The 22,136-nt window shown below is 44.7% G+C and overlaps 1 protein-coding gene across 3 annotated transcripts in view; it reads right to left on the bottom strand.

Moving 5' to 3' along the window:
• The window catches only part of SUFU (SUFU negative regulator of hedgehog signaling), a 99,654-nt gene that overhangs the window by 27,518 nt on the left and 50,000 nt on the right, over positions 1–22,136 (bottom strand). For 2 of the 3 annotated variants that reach the window (XM_072869149.1, XM_072869151.1), the window contains 5 exons: positions 19,763–19,905; positions 17,139–17,224; positions 14,955–15,027; positions 10,098–10,254; positions 8,456–8,567 (listed from right to left, as the gene is read on the bottom strand). In XM_072869149.1, the coding sequence (XP_072725250.1) occupies positions 8,456–8,567; positions 10,098–10,254; positions 14,955–15,027; positions 17,139–17,224; positions 19,763–19,905 (571 nt within the window). The remainder of the gene's footprint in view (positions 1–8,455; positions 8,568–10,097; positions 10,255–14,954; positions 15,028–17,138; positions 17,225–19,762; positions 19,906–22,136) is intronic. The other variant, XM_072869150.1, reaches the window with a different exon arrangement.

Genomic DNA, 22,136 nt, shown 5'->3' with positions numbered 1-22,136 from the left:
CACAATGGGGCCGCGGTCCTGAGGGGAAACAGCCTCCGGTTGTTAATGCAATAATAGGAATGACGACAATATTCTGGAGGCAAGGGGCAAAGCTTTCTAAGTCTTATTAAAAACAGCAAATGCTGTTTGTCATTACACGCTTAAGAGAAGATGTTGACTAATGTATAACTATCAAACGGAACTGTCATGACTTTAAGGCTGTCAATAATTATGACTTCACATTAATAAGTAACCAGCCCTTCTGTCAAAAAGGTGAAGAAGTGAAGCAAAATGGTAGTTAATACTTTGAATGACATGAAATTATTAATCCCTTCCATGAAACTTTTCCAAAATAGTCACAGTCTCTGTGTTTCTTGTTTCACTTTAGTGGAGCTCACACAATTTCAGCCATTTAAAGTTAAGGGCGAAACTCCAATAGCAGAAACCAAATAACGTTCTCTCTAAGCTATACCTTTCTACACCAGTTTTGTGTGGTGGGCACTTCTGGACACGTTGTGGACTGCACATAACACAAGGCCACAGTCCCGTCACTTTCAGACTCTGGAACATGTTGCATGACACAGGGACTCAGCAAGATCCATTAAAATTCTCTCTTTGGGAATGGAAATCCTTGTGCTGACCTTTCCAAAGGGTCCAGATGAAGGGTCGTCAGGACTTCTAGGTTGTTATTAATAAAAAGTTCATGTCGTAACACATGCTGCCATCCACAGCTTGTAGTTTTCAGCTTCAGAAGAAAATGTAGAAAAAGTTTGCTTTCTAACACTAACATCCCTGGTTTTACGACTGTCAGTTACCCATAAGCCTTTGCTTCCTCCACCCCATCACCAAATAAATCAGCAGCAAAAGCCAGTGGAGTTTTATTTGTTATGACTAAGATCTAGCTGACTATCACGTAAAATGTTGCAAACTTTGTCTATTCCAGATTTAATACTTCATCCAACCCACACAAAAAAATTCATGTTTCTCAGTGTCCAGAAAAAACAAGTCTGCAAAATCCAGGGCTGCTGCATTAGGAAAGGCAGTAGATTTAAATGGAAGCAGCATGCCGGAAATGCCCCAGTTTAAGGACTGCACATCTCGTGTTTTGTGAAACTGGAGGGGAGTTGGAGGAGATTAAAGCGCATTTCCCTCTGATTGGGAGCTTGTGGGAGGTGTAAACGTGGGCAGTTGTCAGATTAATTCTTTAGATGATTACATTCTTTTTGTTTCTTTAAAGCTGTTTGTAGTTGGGTTTGATGTCTCCTGTTCTGGGCAAGTGTATTGCTGCAGTTACCAAGGTGACTTTAGCTGACTTTCAATTATTTTTTCCAGCTTCAGTTTCTACCAGTAGTCTGCTTCTGGGCAGAGGAGAGAGGGAGGAAATGATGTTTGTTGGTTTTTTTATTTTTAAATCTCGTGAATGCTGATTAACAGTCCATGAACTTAACCAAAGCCATATTTGATTTTTTTTTTGAGAGAGAGAGAGGGGCGGTCAAACCATTGCAAAGGCCTGCAGCTTCCCCAGACCTCTGTCAACACGGAGAAAGGGCCTGAGGAGACTACACGTCCCAGCGTGCTGTGCTCCTTCTCGATGTGAGCAGCCACACGCTGGAACCTGTAGAGCCTCCTGGGGGCCCTCTCTTTGTATTAAAGAGGAGGGTGGCTGCAACCTGCTTAATTTTATGCCAACTAGCAGCAGCCCGTGGGGATCCTGGAAAATCGCGAATGCAATCACTAGATTGCACAAAGTTGGGATGTCCCCTCCTTATAAGTCATGTTTATAGCAACCTCTTCTCAAGCAACCCCACTGGCAGTTATTTTATGGGATTCAAGAATAACCAGGTTGGTCAGATTAAGAAAGGTTTATTTATTCTTGCATTTGCATTTTGCTTTATGATCAGAGCGCCGGATCTCATGGATCTGTCATGGAAGAAGGTCTCAGTTCCCTTCCAAGCTCTGTTGCTGACATGGAGCACAATTTTGCTGCATTTCCAAGTTACCCTCCCAGGTACCGAAATCACAAAGGACACACTGTTGGAAGCTTGGCCACAAGCTTTTTGTAGGACTGGGTGCCCACTGCATCACTAACCTGAGTTACAGTCACTGCTCCTTGCTTCCTTGGTACAAAACCCAGCACCGTGAGTTACCAAATGCAAGCCAACAGTGCAAGCTTACACATCTGGGAGAGAAAGGTTGGACTACTTTTTTTTTTCCTTCCCTTCCCAACCATGGCTACTTCAAACCTCCTCACTCCCTAATGAAGATATGGTCAAAGATCACTTATGTGCTGGCAATCTTCCAGTGTCTTTCCCACAGTTTCCCCTGACGGGCAAACCAGCAGTTGTGGGAAAGAGCCCTAAGCGTCTTGGCACGCAGAGTTACTGGACACGTCACAGATGCACAGAGGCAAGTGCAGAAACGGGGAGGACACGGTTACACAGCTCCTGCTGTGGTCACATTGAGACAAGGCTAACTCGAGTGCTTAGACCTGGGTGCTCATCATCCTGGTTAAACTGGACGGTGAAGATGTTCTGTGTACATTTCCTGGCACGGAAGGGCTCCAAGGACAACGCCAATAGCAACAATCTTGCCACTCACATATCCCTTTGGAAAGCTGCATAATAACTACTGTCAGTGCTTGCAGTGGCCAGACTGTTCCAAACCTGCAGCTGAACTGGGATTGAGAGATCTAGCCTGTGCCACTGGCACCCTGCAGGCTCATGGGCAAAGTCAAACAACTCTTTTTATGCTTCAGGTTCCCCGTCTGTAAAACTGAGACATTTTTCCACGTAGGTGTGTTGCAAGGATTAAGTCAATGTTTGCAAAGCACTTTTAGATTCTTAGATGGGGAAAGCTATGTAGAAGTGCAAATTATTAGCATGGTGACCGCTCTGCACTTCTACTGACGCTGGTTTTCCAGACATTTGCTTTCCTAGTTCGCAGGCTTGTCACCCAGCACTCAGCCTCATGCTGAGAGACACTCCCTGAAGTATATTGCCTCCCCCCATTCAGCATTCCTAACTCAAGCAAGACACCACTGAACAGCGTCTTGATGAGAAAGCATGCCTAAATAAGCAGGACTGAATTGGAAACTTACTGCTTAGTGGTTGCAGAATCAGAAAGTCTAGCCAGAACTAGACAGTTTCAGAGAATGCTGAAATGCTCCCCTTTATGTAAAAGTTTGCCTCCAAGAACTGAAGACAGGAAACCAGATACACAGACAACAGCTCCCCTCCGCCCAAGTAAAGCAGCAATCAAAACCCAGTGCAACTGGGAGAAGCAAAGTGCAGACTCGCCTTGAAGCAAATCCTACATCCTGATATTTACCGTCAGAGCTTCCTCAGAAATGCTGCTCAGATGGAGCTTGTTAATGTGCATCAACCCAGGGCTACTCACTGAAAGCAGAAATCAGCATGCCCTATTTACCAAGTCAGAGGAACTACATGGGCAGCGGACTCCAGTCCTGCAAGTGGTGCCACTGTTACTCATGCGCTCCAAGCCAGGCACACTGTGTGTCAGCCTAGGGTCATCCTGGGAGGACTTCTGGAGTGACACAACTCCTCCCTCTTCCCACAAGAGAAGGGCAACACCCTGAGATGCTCAGGGTGCAGTGCACCAGAAGGTCACAGCCAGGACAGTCCTGTCAGCCCCACCTGCCTGAGGGTTTTTCCCTCTCTGTTTGCCAGGAACCTGCCTTCATTTCCCTGCACAGCTGGAAACCGTTCAGGGCTGGATGGAATTAGCACACGGGCACAGAGCTACCATATGTTCAGGTTTCCCTAGACTCCACCTGTCTTTCTGCCTGGAAATTGAATGCAGATGGGATTTGAGGTCTCTGGGGCATCTGTTGTGGGTCCCTGGACAAATGACCGCTGTGCATGAGGGGACCAGCGCATGCAGTTATCTCGGAAATCCCAGACAGAAATAGGGGAATCAGGCATGTTGAACCACATCGCTTCATCCTTCTTGAGAAGAGGGAGAGCAATAAACAGCGGAGAGACTCTGGAAAAGCCTTGTCAAAGTAATGCAGCCTTGGGAGACCTTTTTCCACCACTCAAGCCTCACCTTCAGACACTGGGGATGCGCGTGGGCATTACTTGAATCCTGGCATAATGAAATGTAGCAATTACTGATAATTTTAGCCTCAACATGTGCAGTAATGCAGCATGCTAGCGCTAGGTTTCTACTCCATGCCTCAGCTCACAGGAGCAGTAGAACGGTCTGAGTCAGCCAAGGGGCAGAAAAACATCACTTTCAGCAACACTGCATGATCAAGGGGACCCTTGAGGGGTGGAAAAGGTCAAGAATTCCCCTATCCCAACCCTGGCTCTCACTGCAACTGTGGCAAATTAACTCCTCTGTCCTCATCTGTAAAGTGGAGATACTACTCACCTACCTCACAGGAGAGCACAGAGCTAATTGCCAGGGACAATTAAAGACTCGGCCCCAGAACTTATTACATCAAGAAATTAAATAGCGAATGAAGCAAGACTCCACAAGTGTCACTGAACTTTGACATCTGGAGCTCCCAGCCCACTGAGGTCTTAGCAGTGTTTAGTCTGACATCTGAACGTTCCCTATGGGTAACAGCTCGCCATATCCAACAAGAGTGAACCTGCACGGTTCGGGAGACAGGGAGCCTTGCCCTTCTGTCTGTCTGAGCAGCATCTACTATGCTGATGGGTCCTAAGGAATAAATAATGCGCCACTGTAAAGTACATTTGTATTCATACACGCCTCATTTTTCCAAGCAGTAATCAAGAGTATTATGTTACCTATGGTCGAAATGATTAGTCATGTTTCCAAAGATTAATTTACATGTTCTTTTGTTTAATGCGTACGAACTGATTTAATGGCTGCTTATGAACTGAGCTAACAGTCATTTTGAGAAACAGATGTCCGATGCAGTTTTAAGCATTAAGAGTGCTTTTATTCATATCCTTAGGAGAAAAAGGGCTACACAGTCTACAGTAATAACACTAATGAATCAAAGTACTACAGCTGCCCAACAGGGTTTTGACAGAAACCAGCTTTTTCTCAAAGGAACTTTTTTTTTAGGACTCTAGGACAGTGAACAACTGGTAATATGCATGCTTAACATGTAAGTTTGTGCTTTGCTGGAGCCAGAACACTGAATCAAGCCCTATCTGCAACCAAACAATGTAAGGCTTTTGCATAAGCGCTGAAAACTGTAACTACACAAAGACAGGGAAATCTGTATGGAATCTGGATCCTCCACATTTTATACAAATAAATATTCGAAAGTTTGAGTGTTTCTGATACTATTTTGTGACGCTGAATGCAGAACAGGTTGTCTGCTTTAAACCCTGATAGATTATTGTGTGTGGGTGGTAGGGTTAGGATAAAAGAAAGGGAAGAAAGCTACTAGGAAAGCAGTTGGTGGCTGCAAATCTATGATAAATAAACAGCACATTCCTCTTCTGCACGAAGCCATTAGAGTCTGTGTCAGACTTTAACGTCCTAATGTCAGCTGGGTGCAAATTTGACGGCCTGGGGTTCTGCAGTGCTCCCCGTGGAAGGTAGATTTGGAACAATTTGCCATGCCCCAACAGAGCGTTTCTGTCAAGTTCCCGAGGAGCCTCTAATGCACCACTTATTCACAGGACCCTTGCAACGAACCACGGGTTTGATATTTTATGGTCTGGTGTGTACAGTGCAGGATATGATTACACACATGCCTGCTTCCCATCAGCCAGCACCTCGTAATCGTTAACATATTTATCCTTGTGGTGCCTCAAGAAGATGACACTGTTATTAGTCCCATTTTATAGATTCAGAACTGAAGCTCAATAGCTAAATGACTTGCCTTTGATTACAAAAGATTTACAGTGAAGGACAGAACTGAGTCCCACCCCTACCAGGCCCAAGCAAGGATCGCACCAGAAGGACCAGATCTATGTGCAGACTTGTCCTTCATCTCAGGTGCTTGTAAGTCTTATGAAACAACTATATCTGCACTGGGTTTTCTGTCTTTTGTGTCTCAGCCTTTGCCACTGCAGGTACCTGTAGGGAACATGGATGTAGATATATTACTAAATGCTAAAGCTGAACTCCTTACAGCCCTCTGCAGCAGCTAGAGAGCAGTCTCCAGATCATGCTCATGTACTTAATAGCATGTTGAGCAACTTTGCTCAAACGCCTAAGACATGCTGAGACAGGGTATTAAGAAAGGCTGAGACCTAATAAGATCTTCCTCTTCTGCTTCATCTATACCGCACTGTGATGGAAAATATGTTGACTGATAAGTTTTAGCCACCGTACGGGTAATCATCAGGTCTGATTTAAGTACTAGTTAGTTAGAGGTTGTGAGTAAACACTGCTTTCCAGCACAAACCACCCCTCTCAGTATGGTCAATGCATTGAACAAGTCCCATTGTATCTGCTACATGAATTGGAGAAGAGAAGCCACTGCACAAGTAGAAAAAGACCTTTTCCAAACTCCTCTCAAAGTAGTCAGTAAGACAGAGGAAGAAAGTATTAGGACACACTGCTGTTTTAAGTTGAGGAGAACTCCTCTATCCCTCGGATACTATCACCAGAGTAACCGCTGGCAGGACACACAGCTGATAGCTCTCTTTCCTTAACTGAATTGCTATTATGGAGAAACAGGCTAGCTATTAGTTTCCACAGTGGTAACCATAGACCTCAGAGAAATGTATTGATCTTCTAGGAGGCAAACATTGGGAACCAGCCATTCCTACCACTCAGGCTTTAGGTAGGGTGGGTGTGCAGCTGCCACAGGTAAGAGAGATTTGCAACAAAGAGCACTGTCATGGATATGAGGCTCTGAATTTGACCTGCCTTCCTCTCTGTCTCAGAACAGTTAAAAACCCAGGTAAATATTTGTGTGCTTCATCTTAGACCTCTGCTAACCTTTCAGCACTCTGTCTTGAGCATATCTCTGTTTATCTTACCCTGAATAACGTAAAGCTTTCTTATCTAAGCAACAACTGCCTCCCAGCATTAAGGCTTGCCCATCAGCTGCCTCCCTGACCTGATGTGCACCCCAAATGTTTCTGGTTGTCCCCAACCACTGCGAACTCAGAGCTTTTACTGGGCATGCAGATTCATGCAGGAGCTCAGCATCTGTGAGAAATCCTGCTCAATACTTTTGAGCCTTCCAAAGCTGGGTGTGATTCGTGCAAATCAGATGGTATATTTTTATTTTTTTGGTGGGGCCAACAGGACCAACCTATAGTCCAATGGGAACAACCTTCAGGCAGGGAAGTACTACTCAAAATCTGAGTCAGGTCAGAATCTGGCTCCATATAATTACTATATTACCAAAGTAAGATTATTCCTAAAGCAATAATAAAGCCACTTGAGATTTTTTTTTATAAGCACCAATATCTCATATTAGTACACAGCATCAGCAATTGACATAATACTTACCCCAAAGGATTAGGCAACTCAGAAACATGCATACATAAGGCAAATCAGAAGTCATCCACAAAAAGGAACAAGAAAGGACATCAGGATCCTAAGCAAGCATGAGGAATATTTTTCTCATGAAATGCTTGAATCAAGAAAGAAACAGGAATCGAAACAGAGCAGGATGCTGTCCCTGCCTGGCACTACAGGAAAGAGCTGATTTCATGATGATCTTTACTCTTGGAACAAGAAAGCACAAATGTTCATCAGAGACTAGGAAACCAAAGGAAATACCAAGATGAAAGAGTGCAGCAAAGATGCATGCCTTTCTGTATCATTTAGATTAAAACATTAAAATTGATGGAAAGACATTTAACTAGCAACTGAAATAAGCCTAAGAGGGGAAGGGGAGAAACCCAAAAAGACGAAGTGCAGATACTGCAGATGGCCTGAAACCACAGGTAGCTTTCTATAGATTCCCTGAAGTCAAAAGTTGCAAATGAGGAGAGATATACAGGCCCACCTAGTTCCACTTAAATCACCTGTTAGTCTACAGACTATTAGAGACCAGGGTGGTATTGGCATGTAATTACTGCCAGTACCTGCCTGCTTAAGCAAGGCAAGATCAAAGTCACTTAAAAAAAGAAAAACATTTTAACCAAAACGTTTGTAATTATGAGCTTGAAAACAAAATGCTCAGGCAAAAATATCAGCAAACACTCATCTATATGCCACCCAGCTCTTTGGATACCATAGCACTGTTCACCACAGTACATTTTATAGGGCTCAGTCCAGTCTGATTTCAAACACTGCACACTGTGAACAGTGGCTTTTACAGAACACAGTCAGAGCCACTCTGCATTAGCAAGCTTTGCCCAAAAACCCCTCTCAAAATCTGCCCTCCTGAGCCCATTAACCAACCTGAACAACTCTTCTCCCTCTACCCTTACGCTTTGCAAGTATTTGCTGCTAGCCTTCCTCTTCCCTTGCCAAGTCTTTTCCCACTCAGCTTTAACTTTGTTTTCCATGCTGAGCTCTTTAGCCTCCCTCCTCCCACCATCTGAGTGTGCAGGGTGAAACTTACGGTGCTCGGTCGTGGTTCAACCCATTCTGTCTTTGTGCATTTATCGGAGGTAGAACAGGTTTGCTGTTAATCTCAAGCCCTCTCCGCAAAGTCTCCCTGATTTGCTCCGTATCTGCAGAGAGAATTTTTTTAACATGATTTAGAGTCCCCAGAAACATCACAGACACAAGGAGATGTCAGCTTTTTTTTTTAAAGGCCTGTTTCTATGGTGTGTTTCATCTAAACTCTTCCCCTTCAGAAAGAAATGAAGAGATGCCAAGGGTGAATTCTTAACAGCTCTTCCTGCACCTTAGGAGTTATTTCACTTTATAAAGTCAGCTTGAATTCTCTTGGTTTGGGCTGTGATGTTATGTCAGGCAAGGAGAGCTGGAACCTTTGGTACCGAGCCCTCCTGATGAAGAAATTCTGAGTAGTTTTGTACCCTTTCATAAATGAGGTGTTTGCTGTTTCTGCAGCTCTCACAGAACCTCCTGACACTTCCAGCCTTTGCGCTGGATGTCACTTTTCCCATTAGGCATAACAGGAATTTGTTCCTTTACCAAATGAGTGCGAGGAAGTTCCTGAATTTTTGCAATTGGCTTTGCAAATCTGTTGATTAATTGACAACAAGATTCACAAAAGAAAGGAATTTTATGCAGGGCAAACTTTAGCCTCAAGCTCACATTTGAAAATAAACTGCAAATTACCCAGTTCAGATGCAGTCTTTTTACTTTTTCATTTTCCTATAATGTCCAATGGCCAAATACTTTAATAGGATGATTTCCTACCTTTCTTAGAAGTTTCCTCATCTTTTTTTGAGAAATGTGGAAATCGAGTAGAGAAAAAAATATCCAAATTATTTCAAAATCTTTTGAAGGATATACAAATATCATCGTGTATACCTGTCTTGGGCTTTTAATTTGCAGAGCTGAGGGAAAATAGCCTTTTTAGATCCAGTGCAGTTCAAAATACTTGCACAGAAGCCAGAAGGAACCCTATATGCATTTAAATATTTTTTTTACCATGGACTTAAAAACAAGTAAGATATCATTCCTGTGGAAACCATCGTTAATTCCAGGAAATATCAAGCCCTCAAATTTTACGTTGCTTCACCCATTTGAAAGGTAACATGCATAATTTCAAGTATGTGTAATGGATATGACATCTGTACCCTGAGATGGCATCTCACTGCAAAGGGGAACTCCACCGTATTTTATTTCTTCTTTCCAGAGTTCCGTATTTGCAAGAATCACTTGAGTTCAGCTATAGCAACGTGCAGTGTCAGTCCAGCTTGTCACCCAAGAAGTGACAATGTTAACAAGGAAGCACAGCCTGGGAAAATGCAGTTGCTTCACCTTGCAGGTGTTTACAGTCCTGGTTTCACCCACTGCTCAGTTTAACTTTGCAGATTTAGATTAGAAATAGCCTAAGAACTGAAAGAAACATTTAGACAAAACAATGCAAAGATCTCTTTTCCTCTCTCCTGCCTTCCTCAAAGAGGCCACACCAAAATTCATTTCGCTCCCCTGAGACATACTGAGCCTTCCAGTAACTGTGGTGTTTGTTATGAACCCCAAGATGCTGCATGACTCAGCCCACTGCCCAGACCCACCAGAAGACAAGCCGAAAGGTCATGACAGCGACTGGGCCCAGGACCTCTTACCTTTCCCAGAGAGCCGCCGTGGCTGGGTCCCGATGCAAATGCTCCTGCTGTCTTCGTCATCCTCCGGGGGCCGGCTGAGATCATCCCAGGCACATTTGGCACTCACACCACTCAGATTTGAGCCATCTGTCTCAATCCCTTTGTCAACTCTCTCCTGCTTGAAAAGATCCAAAACCCCAAGACTTTTTTGGGTGTGGCTTGAACCTGAGCTGGAACCCACCCTGGCTCAACCCAACCTTCAGCAGCTCCTGCATATCCCCCCTTCGTGGCCAGTTTCCACTCTCTGGCCCCCATGCTTTGATGTATCAGCTAAGGGTGACTGCCCATTGAGACAAATCAGGGAGCTGGTCTGAACTGGAACAAACCTTTTCCACAGCAGGTTGGTCTGAACTCCTGCCCCTTCCCCACTGCTTTACTAGGTGGCCCTGGTGGGCACAAAGCAAGGAAAGACAGAGGTGGAAGCCAGCAGCCTGGGCTATGCAGAGTTGCCTCTTTCAGCGCTAACTCTACACCAACTCAAAGTATTTATGACACTACAGTGTATACATCTGTATGAAGCACAGCTTGGCAGTCTACCTATTATATGTCAATGATAACAAACTCCTGAATAACTAAACTTAAGATCCCTTTCCAAACTTACCAAGGAGTCCCACAATAAAAACAGCTCACAGAGAGATTTGTCATTCACAAGAGTTCATCATTTGCAAACTGCCTGGACAAACATTGCTTTTCAATGTGCTGGGGTGTTCAGTAAAGGACAAACGTGCAAGGAGACAAGGAGACACAGGTCTGTGTGCAACGTGAAAGCTTTTGCATAGTTTTCTCTATCGGCAAAATACACAAACTCCCTCCCTTGCAAGTTGGACTTTCCAAGCACATAACCACTGTTTGCGTCTAGGAAGGTGTTGCACGTCAGCCACAAGCAGCTGGATACTCTCCGACACCATGCATTTTCTCAAGGACCTGTTGCATCTGTTGCCAGCAAGACTGCCCTAAGCTACAGGCAAAACTTCCACGGGACACCTACCTGGCTAGGGGAACTGGCATTAGTCTGAATTTCCACCTATGTCCCACAAGGGGGTAATGTTGAGCTGAACAAACTCAGGGCTGAGCTACAAGGGGAAGGGCTGCTCTCACCGCTGCCACCTCTCCCCCGGCACCGAATCGCCCGGGCTCGTTTTCCCCTCTGCTGAAGGGGTGTCCTTCTGGTATCGCTCAGCGGCACTAGCAAGATCTGCATCTCACTGCTTACATCTGGGTCACCTCAGAATAGGCGGTAAGTCCACCACTTGTGGGACAGAAACTTTGAAGATTTGAGGAAAGAGCAGAGCTGTGTTACGCACAACAGGAGCGGATCTCTCTGGTCGCTGTTACTACCCTCCAGTTTGACCTTGCCACTGGAGTCAAGAGACCGTGGGAGCATCCAGCGCTTTGCAAAAATCTGTTTGCTAAGAAGCAGTTTCCAGACTAAAACCCACATACATTCCTCCCCTTGCCCAGCTGCACATGCTGTGCCCTAGAAAGAGCATTGCCTGTTCTTGTGACCATTCAAAAGAGGATTTGTGCAGCTCAAAGATAAGCACAAGCGCTCAGGGTGTGGTTGCACAGCAGTTTAACGTGATGTAATTTGGAGTGGCTGCAGTCCCACCCTCCTCCATGTGCTCCTACCCCTTCCCTTGAGCCAACTCCTTTTTTTTTTTCTGCTGGATCACCTCCCTAAACTGGCTCTTTGGCCCAAGAGCAGAGGCAGAAGCCTGTGGCTGGGGACAGGACCAGAGCAGTCCTGACTTAGATTTAAGCATTCAAGAGACGGCCTTCCTTCTGCCTCTCTCCCTGAAAGACTGCTCCTTGTTGGGATCTTCCTCTGGCGTCAGGGGAAACTGGCTTCTATGAAAATGTAATGGGAAAATCTGAGAAACAGTAAATCTGCTGGGATTTTCTTTTGTTATATCGTAAACATAAAATTAGTTGTTTCATCCAGAAATAGAAGTTGTGGAAAAAGAAGTAAAAATACATCCGATCCTACATATGCAAATGATGCTCTAAGTGAGATTTAGCACGCGGCTCCTTCGGGAGCCCTCTGCGGAGCTCTGTGAGGACCCAAATCAGCTGGCATGGGGAGGCTTAACTTGTCAGCACAGTTATTTTTCATTCCAGTGATTGGGGAAGCATGGGAGAGCCACCAAACTTGCCCTTGAGCAGGGAACAGAAGAGCCCAGGGAACCCTGAGGACTCCATCGGGCAGAGGCTCTGGTGGGACGTGCTTCTACATCCCTGCAGCCAGGGCCCCCGCTTACAGACACGGTCGGGTCCTCCAGACAGTGCGCAGAGCCTTGGGGAGGGCGAAAGGGACTCGTCGTCTGCATCTCAGCTGGTTTGCAGAGCACTTCCTCAGGGGAAGAAGTGCTGCTCTGTTGGCATCCCTTGGAGATCAAGGGGGGCTGATGGAAACGAGCTGGCCTAAGGCAGCCTAATTTGCATGCCTGTTTTATAATGTTTGCAAGTATTGATGTTGAAGGGGGGAAAAAAACAAAAAAACCCTAACCAGTGCAGACTCTCAGCTGGAGCAATGCACAGCTTTACCCCATCTTTAGCCAGCAAAGATGTGCCTGGGCTGAGGGGCTGTTCTTCCTCCCTTGAAAGGGCAGCCTGAGCAGGAGGTTGGAGGAGCCCAGGGCAAAGGAGGTTCAGCTTTTTCCTTCCTCAAAGAAAGGATGTTTCTGTCCCATTTTCCTCTCAGCATGTGGGGGGGATGCTCTGAGGCTCTTATAAGTCATTGATCCCTTTCTAAACGAGCCAGAGCACTGCAGCGTGACCCACAGAGCGGCAACCGCAACTCAGGAAATTCAAATCAGCTTTATTCTCTTCTGAGATATCTGCTAAAACAGAAGCAAAGCACTGAGAATCAGCGCAGAGCTGGGGACCAACAGGGATTGTTTGACAGTGCTGCCAGGGAAATCTGAATGGCCTACAGGGAAGCCTGGCTGAACAGAAAACAGCCAGCGTTGCCACAGCGTTAATTGCCGACATCCTGGGATGACATCTTAGTTGGGATCCATTCTCGGCAGCTTCGAACAGAAAGTACAGCTGCTGCTGCCAGGGCTGGGTTTAGGCCTCAACCAATTCCCACAAGAGACAATGCAGCCTCAAAACAAGCTCTGCCCGCTTCCCAGGCAGGCAACGTGCTTGCCTGCTCCTGGGAAAGTTGTCCATTTTCTCTGCCTGCCTGCTCCCTCCCTCCCCTCCACCTATCTTCTGCTGCTGCCTTTCGGCTCTCACACACCCGGTACCACCACCAAGAAAATGCCAAGCGAATGACACTTTATCCTTTCCCCACTAATTAGAGCAGGAGGCTCATGACATGGCTGAACCCAGCCCGGCACAGCCTTGCTCCCCATGCTCAGCAAAGGCTCTTTGCAGGACTCAGCACCACAGCAGCAGGTTTTGCCCTGTGAATCCCCAGGGGCTGCAGCAGCAGAGCAGGAAGAAGGTACGCACACACCTGCGATATGTACTACTGCAAGGGCAAGAGAGAACAGAAACAGGAATGCCTTCGATGTGAGGAAGTCCGGAAAGACCACAGACATAGCAGCTTTCAGTGGCAGGACACACTGGTGAGGCAGAGGTACTCTTTATTTGCCTTAACTTGCCTTGGCTGACTCAGATTCCAGTAAGCTGAGCTACTTTTCATTTACAGTAAATTGAAGAAAACCCTGTTATCATTAGGAATCACCAGCGTGCAGAGAACAGACAAACACCCTCCAGGAGGGGAGAGGGCAAAATTTTGAAGAGCCTAAAAACTTTATAGGACTTGCAGTTGTATTAGCTCCCACATGTGGAACATTTTTTTTGGTGTCTCTCAGACTGGGGTTATTTTAGATGAACAAATCCTTAAAAACAGTAAAAGTAGAACTTGGTTTTGTCCTTAAGCTTTCAAAATAAAGATGCTGTGAGGCAACTGAAGGTAATCAGATGCAGACACACAGGCCATACGCAAATGCAATAGCTTGTACAAAACGTGCACATATGCACGTGCCCTACCAGGCCAAGCCATAAGTTCTCTGTTAAAGGCAAATACTCAGTGATTCACTGAAACAAGGTCAGCACCACACTGGATATGCCTGGGACCCATGTACTCCAGTACCATAACTCTGCTGAAGGGATGCAGAACTGTCTCCCAAACGCATGGATCAGCAGTAGCCCATGGAACCGTAACCCCTCCATAGAGGTCCTATTCTGATCTTTAAACTTCAGAAATTAACTTGAACTCTGAAGAAGGTGGTTTGATATATCTTCCTGCATGGATTATTAACAACTGCATGAGATACTTTTGGCTTCCCATTATTTCTCAGACACACTAACTACTTGGCCTCAAGTGACATCCTACAGGAATGAGCTACACTGTCACATTTGCTGTGAAAAAATATTACTTAGTTGGTTTTGAGTTTTCTGCATGTTATATCTCCTTATGCTTGCATATAAAACAAAGGAGAAATTTCCTGATCTATCATCTCTAAATCTTGTACTCTTCTATGTGCTTTTATCTTCTTCTGTTTTCCTCCTTTCTAAAACATGCAGTCCAAATCTTACCAGTTTGTCTCATATATGAGATTCTGTTTTCCTGGTCTCCCTTCTCTAAATTTCTTCCTAGAGCTGCCATCCACCTGGGGCTGGACATGCGCACTCTTGAACCACCTCTGAGAGGCCAAAGAAAGTCTCTAAGACTTTCCTGGAATTATTGCAAACATTGAGAAGATCACAGCACCTTTACAGAAAATAATAGAACTGTTTTATACCATTAAACCAATTCTCCCTGGCTACTACAAAAGACATGACATTTTATAACTAAAGACATACTTGCAGATGTGGATCAATCTCAAATATTGTCTCTCCTCTTCGCATATCTGTTATCAACCAGGGGCCTCCAGCTCTACAAAGAAAGAAAGAAAGGTAATGAACTAAACAAGCACTTTAGCTAGTACTCCCCAACGGAGTCCTCAGAGGGGACGTGTACTGGAAGGAAGCACAAGACAGAGTTTAAAACAAGGCTAGAAGCCCCTCTATGTTGTGTATACATCCCATAGCATGCATTTGTCCTTTACATTTCCCAAATACATAATGAAAGCCCTCCATGACCTAGCTGTTATCTGCCTACTGTCTGGCACCACCAAGACTTGCAAAGCAGTCAGGATTGACACAGGCTGTCCCCTGTGTGGACCTACTTACTCATACAAGACTGAACTGGGTTGTAATCTTACAGATAACTGAATTGGGACTAAGAAGTCCAGTATAGCCTAGGTCTAAGAAAGATGGGCAAGGCACGGGGTCAAGATTTATACCTCTATTACATATCTAAAGATGGAGCAGGGTCCCAATGGGACTGCACTTTTTGCTGAGATCGACAGTCATGTTCAGTACCGTAAAAAGCTTATTCCTCTGATAAATACCATCACAATAGACATTTTGCCTGGTTAGTACTTAATGGCCAAGGACTCAGATGGTTCAGGGAAATCTTTGTTTTCATTAGCAATAAAAGTCGGAAGGGTCAAGATGTTTCCCAACAAAGGTGATACAAAACAGATTACTGTGAAGATGAACTACTCAAAGACTTTACTTTAGGTCACAGTGCAGGCAGACTGCAGAAGTCAGCCTTAGATGGTGCTTTTCATTTGAAGTAAAAACTGAAGTCTTTTGTAATTGCCATTAAAAATTTCATTTTTTCATGAGATACTTTGTTATTGCAGTCAAAAGCCCCCTCCTCTGGCCTTGTCTGTGTTACAGTCTCCTAAAGCACTTGGAGTGGGAGCAATAAAAGTTAATATTTTATAGCTTTTTAGATGCATCGATAGCCACTCTTTTTTCACATCACTTTGGAAGCTGTTAATTATTAACTGCAGAGGTGCCACCTGCTTCAGTCCCTCACTGGGATGCAGGAGACTTTTACCCTGACTTTTACCCTTACTCTCTCATCAGTGGCTTAGTAGTTCGCAGCTTTGCCTTCGTATCATGCACATTTGGGTTTCACTTTATCCTTGGAAAGGTGCTTGTACCACAGCACAAAAGCCAAAAACCAACATGAGAACAGACTGAGGAGAGGGGTGCTATGTCTGTATTGACTTAGAGGAACCAAGGGAGCTGCAGGCAGTGTTTATTGTCTTGGGGTCCTAGAAACAAAGCTTGCAGCTAGACAAATTCACCCTACTCTAGGGCATTCACATGAATTATCTGCACTTGTGCTTAAAAAGGAAAAGTTCAAGTTTAAGAAATCCAGCAGCAAAGGCTGGACTCTTCCAAATAATCAATCAATTAAAGGCCATTGTAACACTAGAGGGTGTACTATTGTGGCCAGGAACACATATTCAGAACCATTTTGTTTAAAAAAATCTTTTGAGCTACAATCACACGGCAATAACTTCCACTAAATACAAGAGAAAAATATTTAAACAAAACACCTGCAAGCCAAAAAAGTTTAGCTGCAACCTGGCAGCAAATAAAGCATCAACATATTATTTAACATTTAAAACCCATCTCCTCCTCAACCCAATGACATCTTTGTTTTGCCACGGGAGAAATAACAATGAACTTCACTTGCATGAACACTCCTCCTACTGCAAACTGGCCCACCAAGAGTGGGGCCAGTTTGAGAGTGACTTTCTCACTTTCAGACAGTACCCAAGCTTTGCTAGGCACTCTAAGTCAGATACTCTCCTTCCTTTCTTTTGAACTACACAGAGAGGTCACCAGTAACAGCTATCCCAGCTCTCTCAGGAAGAACCAATGAGAAAATGCTGCAGGCGTAAGAGGAAGGAAATTAAGCTTTCAAGATCTCATTCTGTTTCACCCTGAACATGTGGACTTCCACATGCATTAATTTGCCATCTATGTGTCTGTGCATGAGAACAGATTTGCAATGAATTCCCATCTCTTGCTACAGCACAGGATTAAATAACTTCCATCAACAAGTTAAAGATTGTTAATAAAAACAAACAACTGAATTCTCCAAGGGAATGCTCCCCTATACAGGGTTATATGAGCACTTACACTGGGACAGTCCGAAGCAGTTCCAAGATCCCTTGCCCGTTCCACTGCTGAGCCGCATGCAGTTCCTCAGTGCAAACTCCAACAATCTGGAGTAAATGAAAACAGAGATACTAAACTGGATACGAACCGTGCAAGAACTGCAGAGAAAATGTGCGATGTGGTGCTGGATCAAACAGTGCAGATACAGAGAAGCACCATTTCTTTAAACTAACTAGATGAGCGAGGACAAATGGAGCTTGAGACAACAGCAGGATTCTGCAATTCCTTATGCCCTCTCTCTACACTTACTATGTGAAGTGCCCTGGTCACGTAACATTTAATCTTGCATGGCATGTGTGAACTTAACAATGAGGAGGGCCTGGTGACAAATCAGGGTTTACTGAAGATCCACTAGTCTGTTCTCACTCTTCAATCTAGTCCACACAAGACAGGACGGGTTAGGGTCTGAGCACATGCAAACCACTGCTCTGTCAGCCTGCTGCTAGGGGCAAATGCAATACTGCACCAGCAATTTCAATCGGGCAGGGGACCCGCTGCCCCAAGGGAATGCTTTGGTGCCCATAAATCCTTGACCAGCTCAGTTTGCTGACTAGTTACATCTTACCCAGCACCATAAAGTAAAGCTGCTTACACATCACGTAATCCACTTGTCACTGCAGGCAATTGCAGACTTCTGCCTTCCTGTATAAGGCAGGATGTGTTTGCTTTTCAGGATGGGAGCTGCCACACTGAGCAATACCAGATGTCCCTCTCACAGCAGCTGAGATCAGCCACTTCAAACGAAAGGGTGAAACACCCTTCAGCTGATAGAGGAAGGCAGTTTCTTCCTGATCCATCAACCGCTGGCTTCTGCTTTTGAGCACAATGATTCACTCTTTGGGATGAAAAATTATTTTAGCTATGGCCTCCTATTTTCTTCCTTAATACTCTAAGCCTTTTCCAATGACACTGGATTTTTGGTCAAAACCTGTTCAACCAATGTTTTATCAGAAAAGAGGAAAACGGAAAACTAAGTTCTGAAGAGCAGCAAGCAGAAGTGCATGATGTGCCTTTGCCGCAAGCGCATATCTGCACTGATAGAGATCTGCATGGAAAACCATCAACGTCAGCATGTATCCAGTTCTGCACACCCCACCTCCCCTGCCCCTTGCAGAGCTCACTTTCTCAGGACCCAGCCCTTGGAGATGCACTTCATGCCCACCCATCTCCCAGGCTTCCTCCATGAACAGCCTGAATCACCCTCACACTTCAGGACACCCCTCCCTGGGCCTTCACTCACTAATTACATACAAACAGCAAGACTCTAAATAGGAAAGTATTTTGTGTTCATTCTTTTATTTTTGCAATCATTTATCCTCATGGGTCAAAATAAATCCATAACAACAAGCATCAAATAAAGGGGAAAACCAAGCCAACTGTATGTGTTGTGGAAGATTAGAGGCCAAGAGCCTCAGGATCCCACAAGTTGACTGTCCTTTGATCCAGGACAGCTGGGCACGAAAGAAGAGATGTGGACTAATGCAGCACTAACTGGGGAGTCAGCCAGGAATCACCCTGCTTAGCTTGGTTCTCTGTCTCTGCTTCCAGGTCCCAAACTCACCTTTCACTGATTAATCCCACACCCATCTCTTTCTTGTTGATAAAACACAGCCTTTTGGGCACCTCAGAAAATTCAGGAAAGCCTTTGCCCTTGCACAGCAGTTGCCTTGTGCAGGTCTGTGGTAATGGAGCTTCCCCTTACATGTTGTAACTACAGCCAAGGACAAATGGGAGCAACTTAAAGCTTAAATTGTAAAATACAGACACTTGAATTTTCCCACAGGAGGGAGGCTTTTCCACAGAGCAGGGAGAAATCAGCAGTTGGTATAAACTATGCCAGCTCTTCCACTAAGGTTAACAACCCTATATGCAGTTTTAAAATGTCCAAAGCAGCCCATATCTAAGACACATCACTGAGAAGGAGGACTTTGGGAAAGCAAGCAAACCTGTTCGTCCAAGGAAGCTCCCCTCACTGAACAGTAGGGTTAAATTGCAAGGGATTTTTAAAATGTTTCTTTTGCAAAGCAAACCTGAACCTTTCTTAGACTGTAGATCAATACAGAAAAACTCACTTAGCCTCTAAAGAATCTTTGTGCAATGCTGCAAGCTATATTTCTGCCATTAAATAATGCTAAAGCAACTCTGACTCCTACTCCAAACACCTCTTTTCCTGGAACTGAAACCAGTGGATCACTTATTGATACTCCCATAGAATTAATTTGAATTTAGCTCTACATTACCTTTTAAAAGTGTTTCTCTCAGCTTTTTTCCCCATGTTCATGTCTGACATTTCAGAGCAGTAATGTAATATTCAACTCCAGGTCTGTTTCAAAGTGTAAACCTTTTCTCCATCAGACAGACCTCTACCTTGAGAACTGAGTGTGCCATTGCTCAATCCTGGTAAAATGCTTACTGAATACCTTCAGAGTAACAACTCAAAGATGAGATCCATGGTAATCAAATAAGGAAGACAGGTGGAAGACGGGATAATAAGCATCTGACTCATCAAAGCTAAATGAAATGTAATGTTAGCCGCATTCCACTCTCAGGAGGTGACAGTCAGAGCCACCATTGCTGGGTCATACCTGTAGGAAAGTAACAACCCCAAAAGGAGTCTGCACCGGCTGCATCTGAGGGTCTTCTGTCAGTAACATATGCTGGATTCTAGATTCACTGTTGTCCAAAGGGCTGTGCCACGATACATGGTCACCGCTGCAGAAGGTGTTTTCTGCAAGGAAGAGAAACAAGAAATATTTAGTCTGTAAAATGTGCTAGAATACTCCTTCTGTTAGCATCTGCTCCTGTCTGCTGTCAGGCAGGGACCTCTGGTCTGGAGCAGGACAGTCACTGGTGGCTATTCATAGTGACTGCCTCTGCCAGCTCTGCTGCGTCTGAGTCAGCTGATGCACCTGAAGCAGGAAAGGGGATGGCTCATTGAGCCATCTGAATTCAAGCACTGAGTTTAAAATTGCCCTCTCTTGAGTCCTGTGGCAAAAAAATGGTGTTCTGCTTTGATATCAATCCCAACACAGGAATGTCAACAAATAAAACTAGCTTCTCTCTCATTTACTATTAGTCTCATTTTGTGAGAGGGCAGAGAGTCAGCAGGCCATACTGGATGCCTGTAGGACGGCGATTCATACTTAATTTGCAGCTCTGATTTGCTACAGAGAAAAGACTCTGAAATGTGAATTAAACACAAATAATACTCTGCTATATCTAATAAAAATCCACAGTCTGCTGCCCAACTTGTGATGGTCTAAGTCAACATCACTTTCTCTCCCAATTGTCTGGTGGCTCTGGTGCAGAATTATAATTAATATGTTCCTTCTTTCCCAAACAATGAGAAAACCAGTAGGCTATAAATTTCACTCTGTCAGAGTAGACTGCATCAAAACAAAGAGCCAGAAATTATCCTTCCCTCTTCACAACTGTAAGCATTCCTTTCTCTTCCTCTTCTCCTACTTAGAAAGACAAAAACCCCAGATAATCCCATGTTCCACAGCTGGTGCATGCCAGAAGACACACCAGAACCCATCTGTATGTTGCTGCCCCATCACGGGAAAGGCTAATGCTTGCTTTCTGAGTGAGCTAGAAGTAAAACAACCAACCATGACCATTTTCACACCAATTAAAGCATGCTCCGTTTGCACACAGTTCCTAGAGCGTGTGCGCAATAATGCTGCCTAGCTGTCTGCCTTGTCCTCGGGTCTTGTGCTTGTCCCACTCCAGGTAGAGCTTTTACAGCACATACAAATAAACAGCCTTGAAGCCATAATCTGCCCTCTGGCATAGGTGCAGTGCCCCAGGGATGAACCGAGTACTGCCTGCCTGCTTCCAAAGTCAGTGGCAAGCACAGTGCCCCTCTCCCTGAGCAAGCTCATTGATGAAGAGAGTCTGGGCTGCTGTCCTCACCATGGTCTCTCCCAAGGCCACTCTTACAGGAGGGTGGGAAGGGAGGTGGCCCACTGGAGGAGGACTAGGACTTCCACTGCAGACTGGAAAAGGTTAGTGGTTACTTGAGTTGCTGTCTGTCGAGACTGGAGCATCTCATATGATACAGAGCAGGATCCAATTCAGAGGAGAGCAGACATGGTCCTGGATCTTCACCTAACCTTCCCACATCACCTTCCAAATACAAGTCAATAGGACATCTCTTAAATATGTATCTATAGGGCTTATCTGAGAATCCTTGAAAACAGCAGCTTCTGCAGTGGCAAGAGAGACACAGCATTTGCCAATAATTGCAGCTTTGTCCCCAGTCACGTTAAACAACAGTCGCTGAGGAACCAGGTGCTTGCACGCCAGTCACTGTGCATCAGCACCACCACAACTGCACGCATGTACTCTTGGCCAGCGGCAAGTGCAGGATGCTTCGAGGGAGCCATCAGCAGCAGGCAGGTAAACTAAGGAGAGTTGTCTCGCAGTTGCTGTAGTTAAAAATACTCGGAGTCATCTCACTAATGAGCTAACTCATGCTCACCCATTCCTGGGTTTAATGCAGGGCGTCCTGGGCAACTCGTAGTTTCTCCACCAGGTGTCCCCATTGGTGTGTATTTCAACATTTATTATATGTGTTTTTTCAGACGAATTTCTTGGACAGCTCATTTGATTAAGAATTAAAATAAACTCCAAATACCATAAGGAACTTGGCCTGAAAAACGAGGCATGTAACAGAAGTGTTGTGATAAGTAAGGGAATGTTTTCCTTAGTTAAAATTAGGAAAGAAAGAAACATAGTGAATGCAAGCTGCTTGAAAGAAAGAGTTTATCGTTATGTACACTAAATTACACGCTTGCAGCTCTGCGACTGAAAGGAGTGGTTCAGATATTACTTTACTTTTAGAGTTGGGGAAATATAAGCAGACAGAAATGAAAAACATATTTTTTTAGTATCAAAATTGGATTAAAGAAACAGCACTTAGAATGTTGCAAAGGATCTTGTGATATTTTCCAGGTT

This window comes from Ciconia boyciana, chromosome 8 (assembly GCF_034638445.1).
Source record: "Ciconia boyciana chromosome 8, ASM3463844v1, whole genome shotgun sequence".
Classification (NCBI taxonomy): domain Eukaryota; kingdom Metazoa; phylum Chordata; class Aves; order Ciconiiformes; family Ciconiidae; genus Ciconia; species Ciconia boyciana.
Note: the sequence above shows the minus strand (reverse complement) of the source record. Positions and strands in the feature narration are given on the sequence as shown.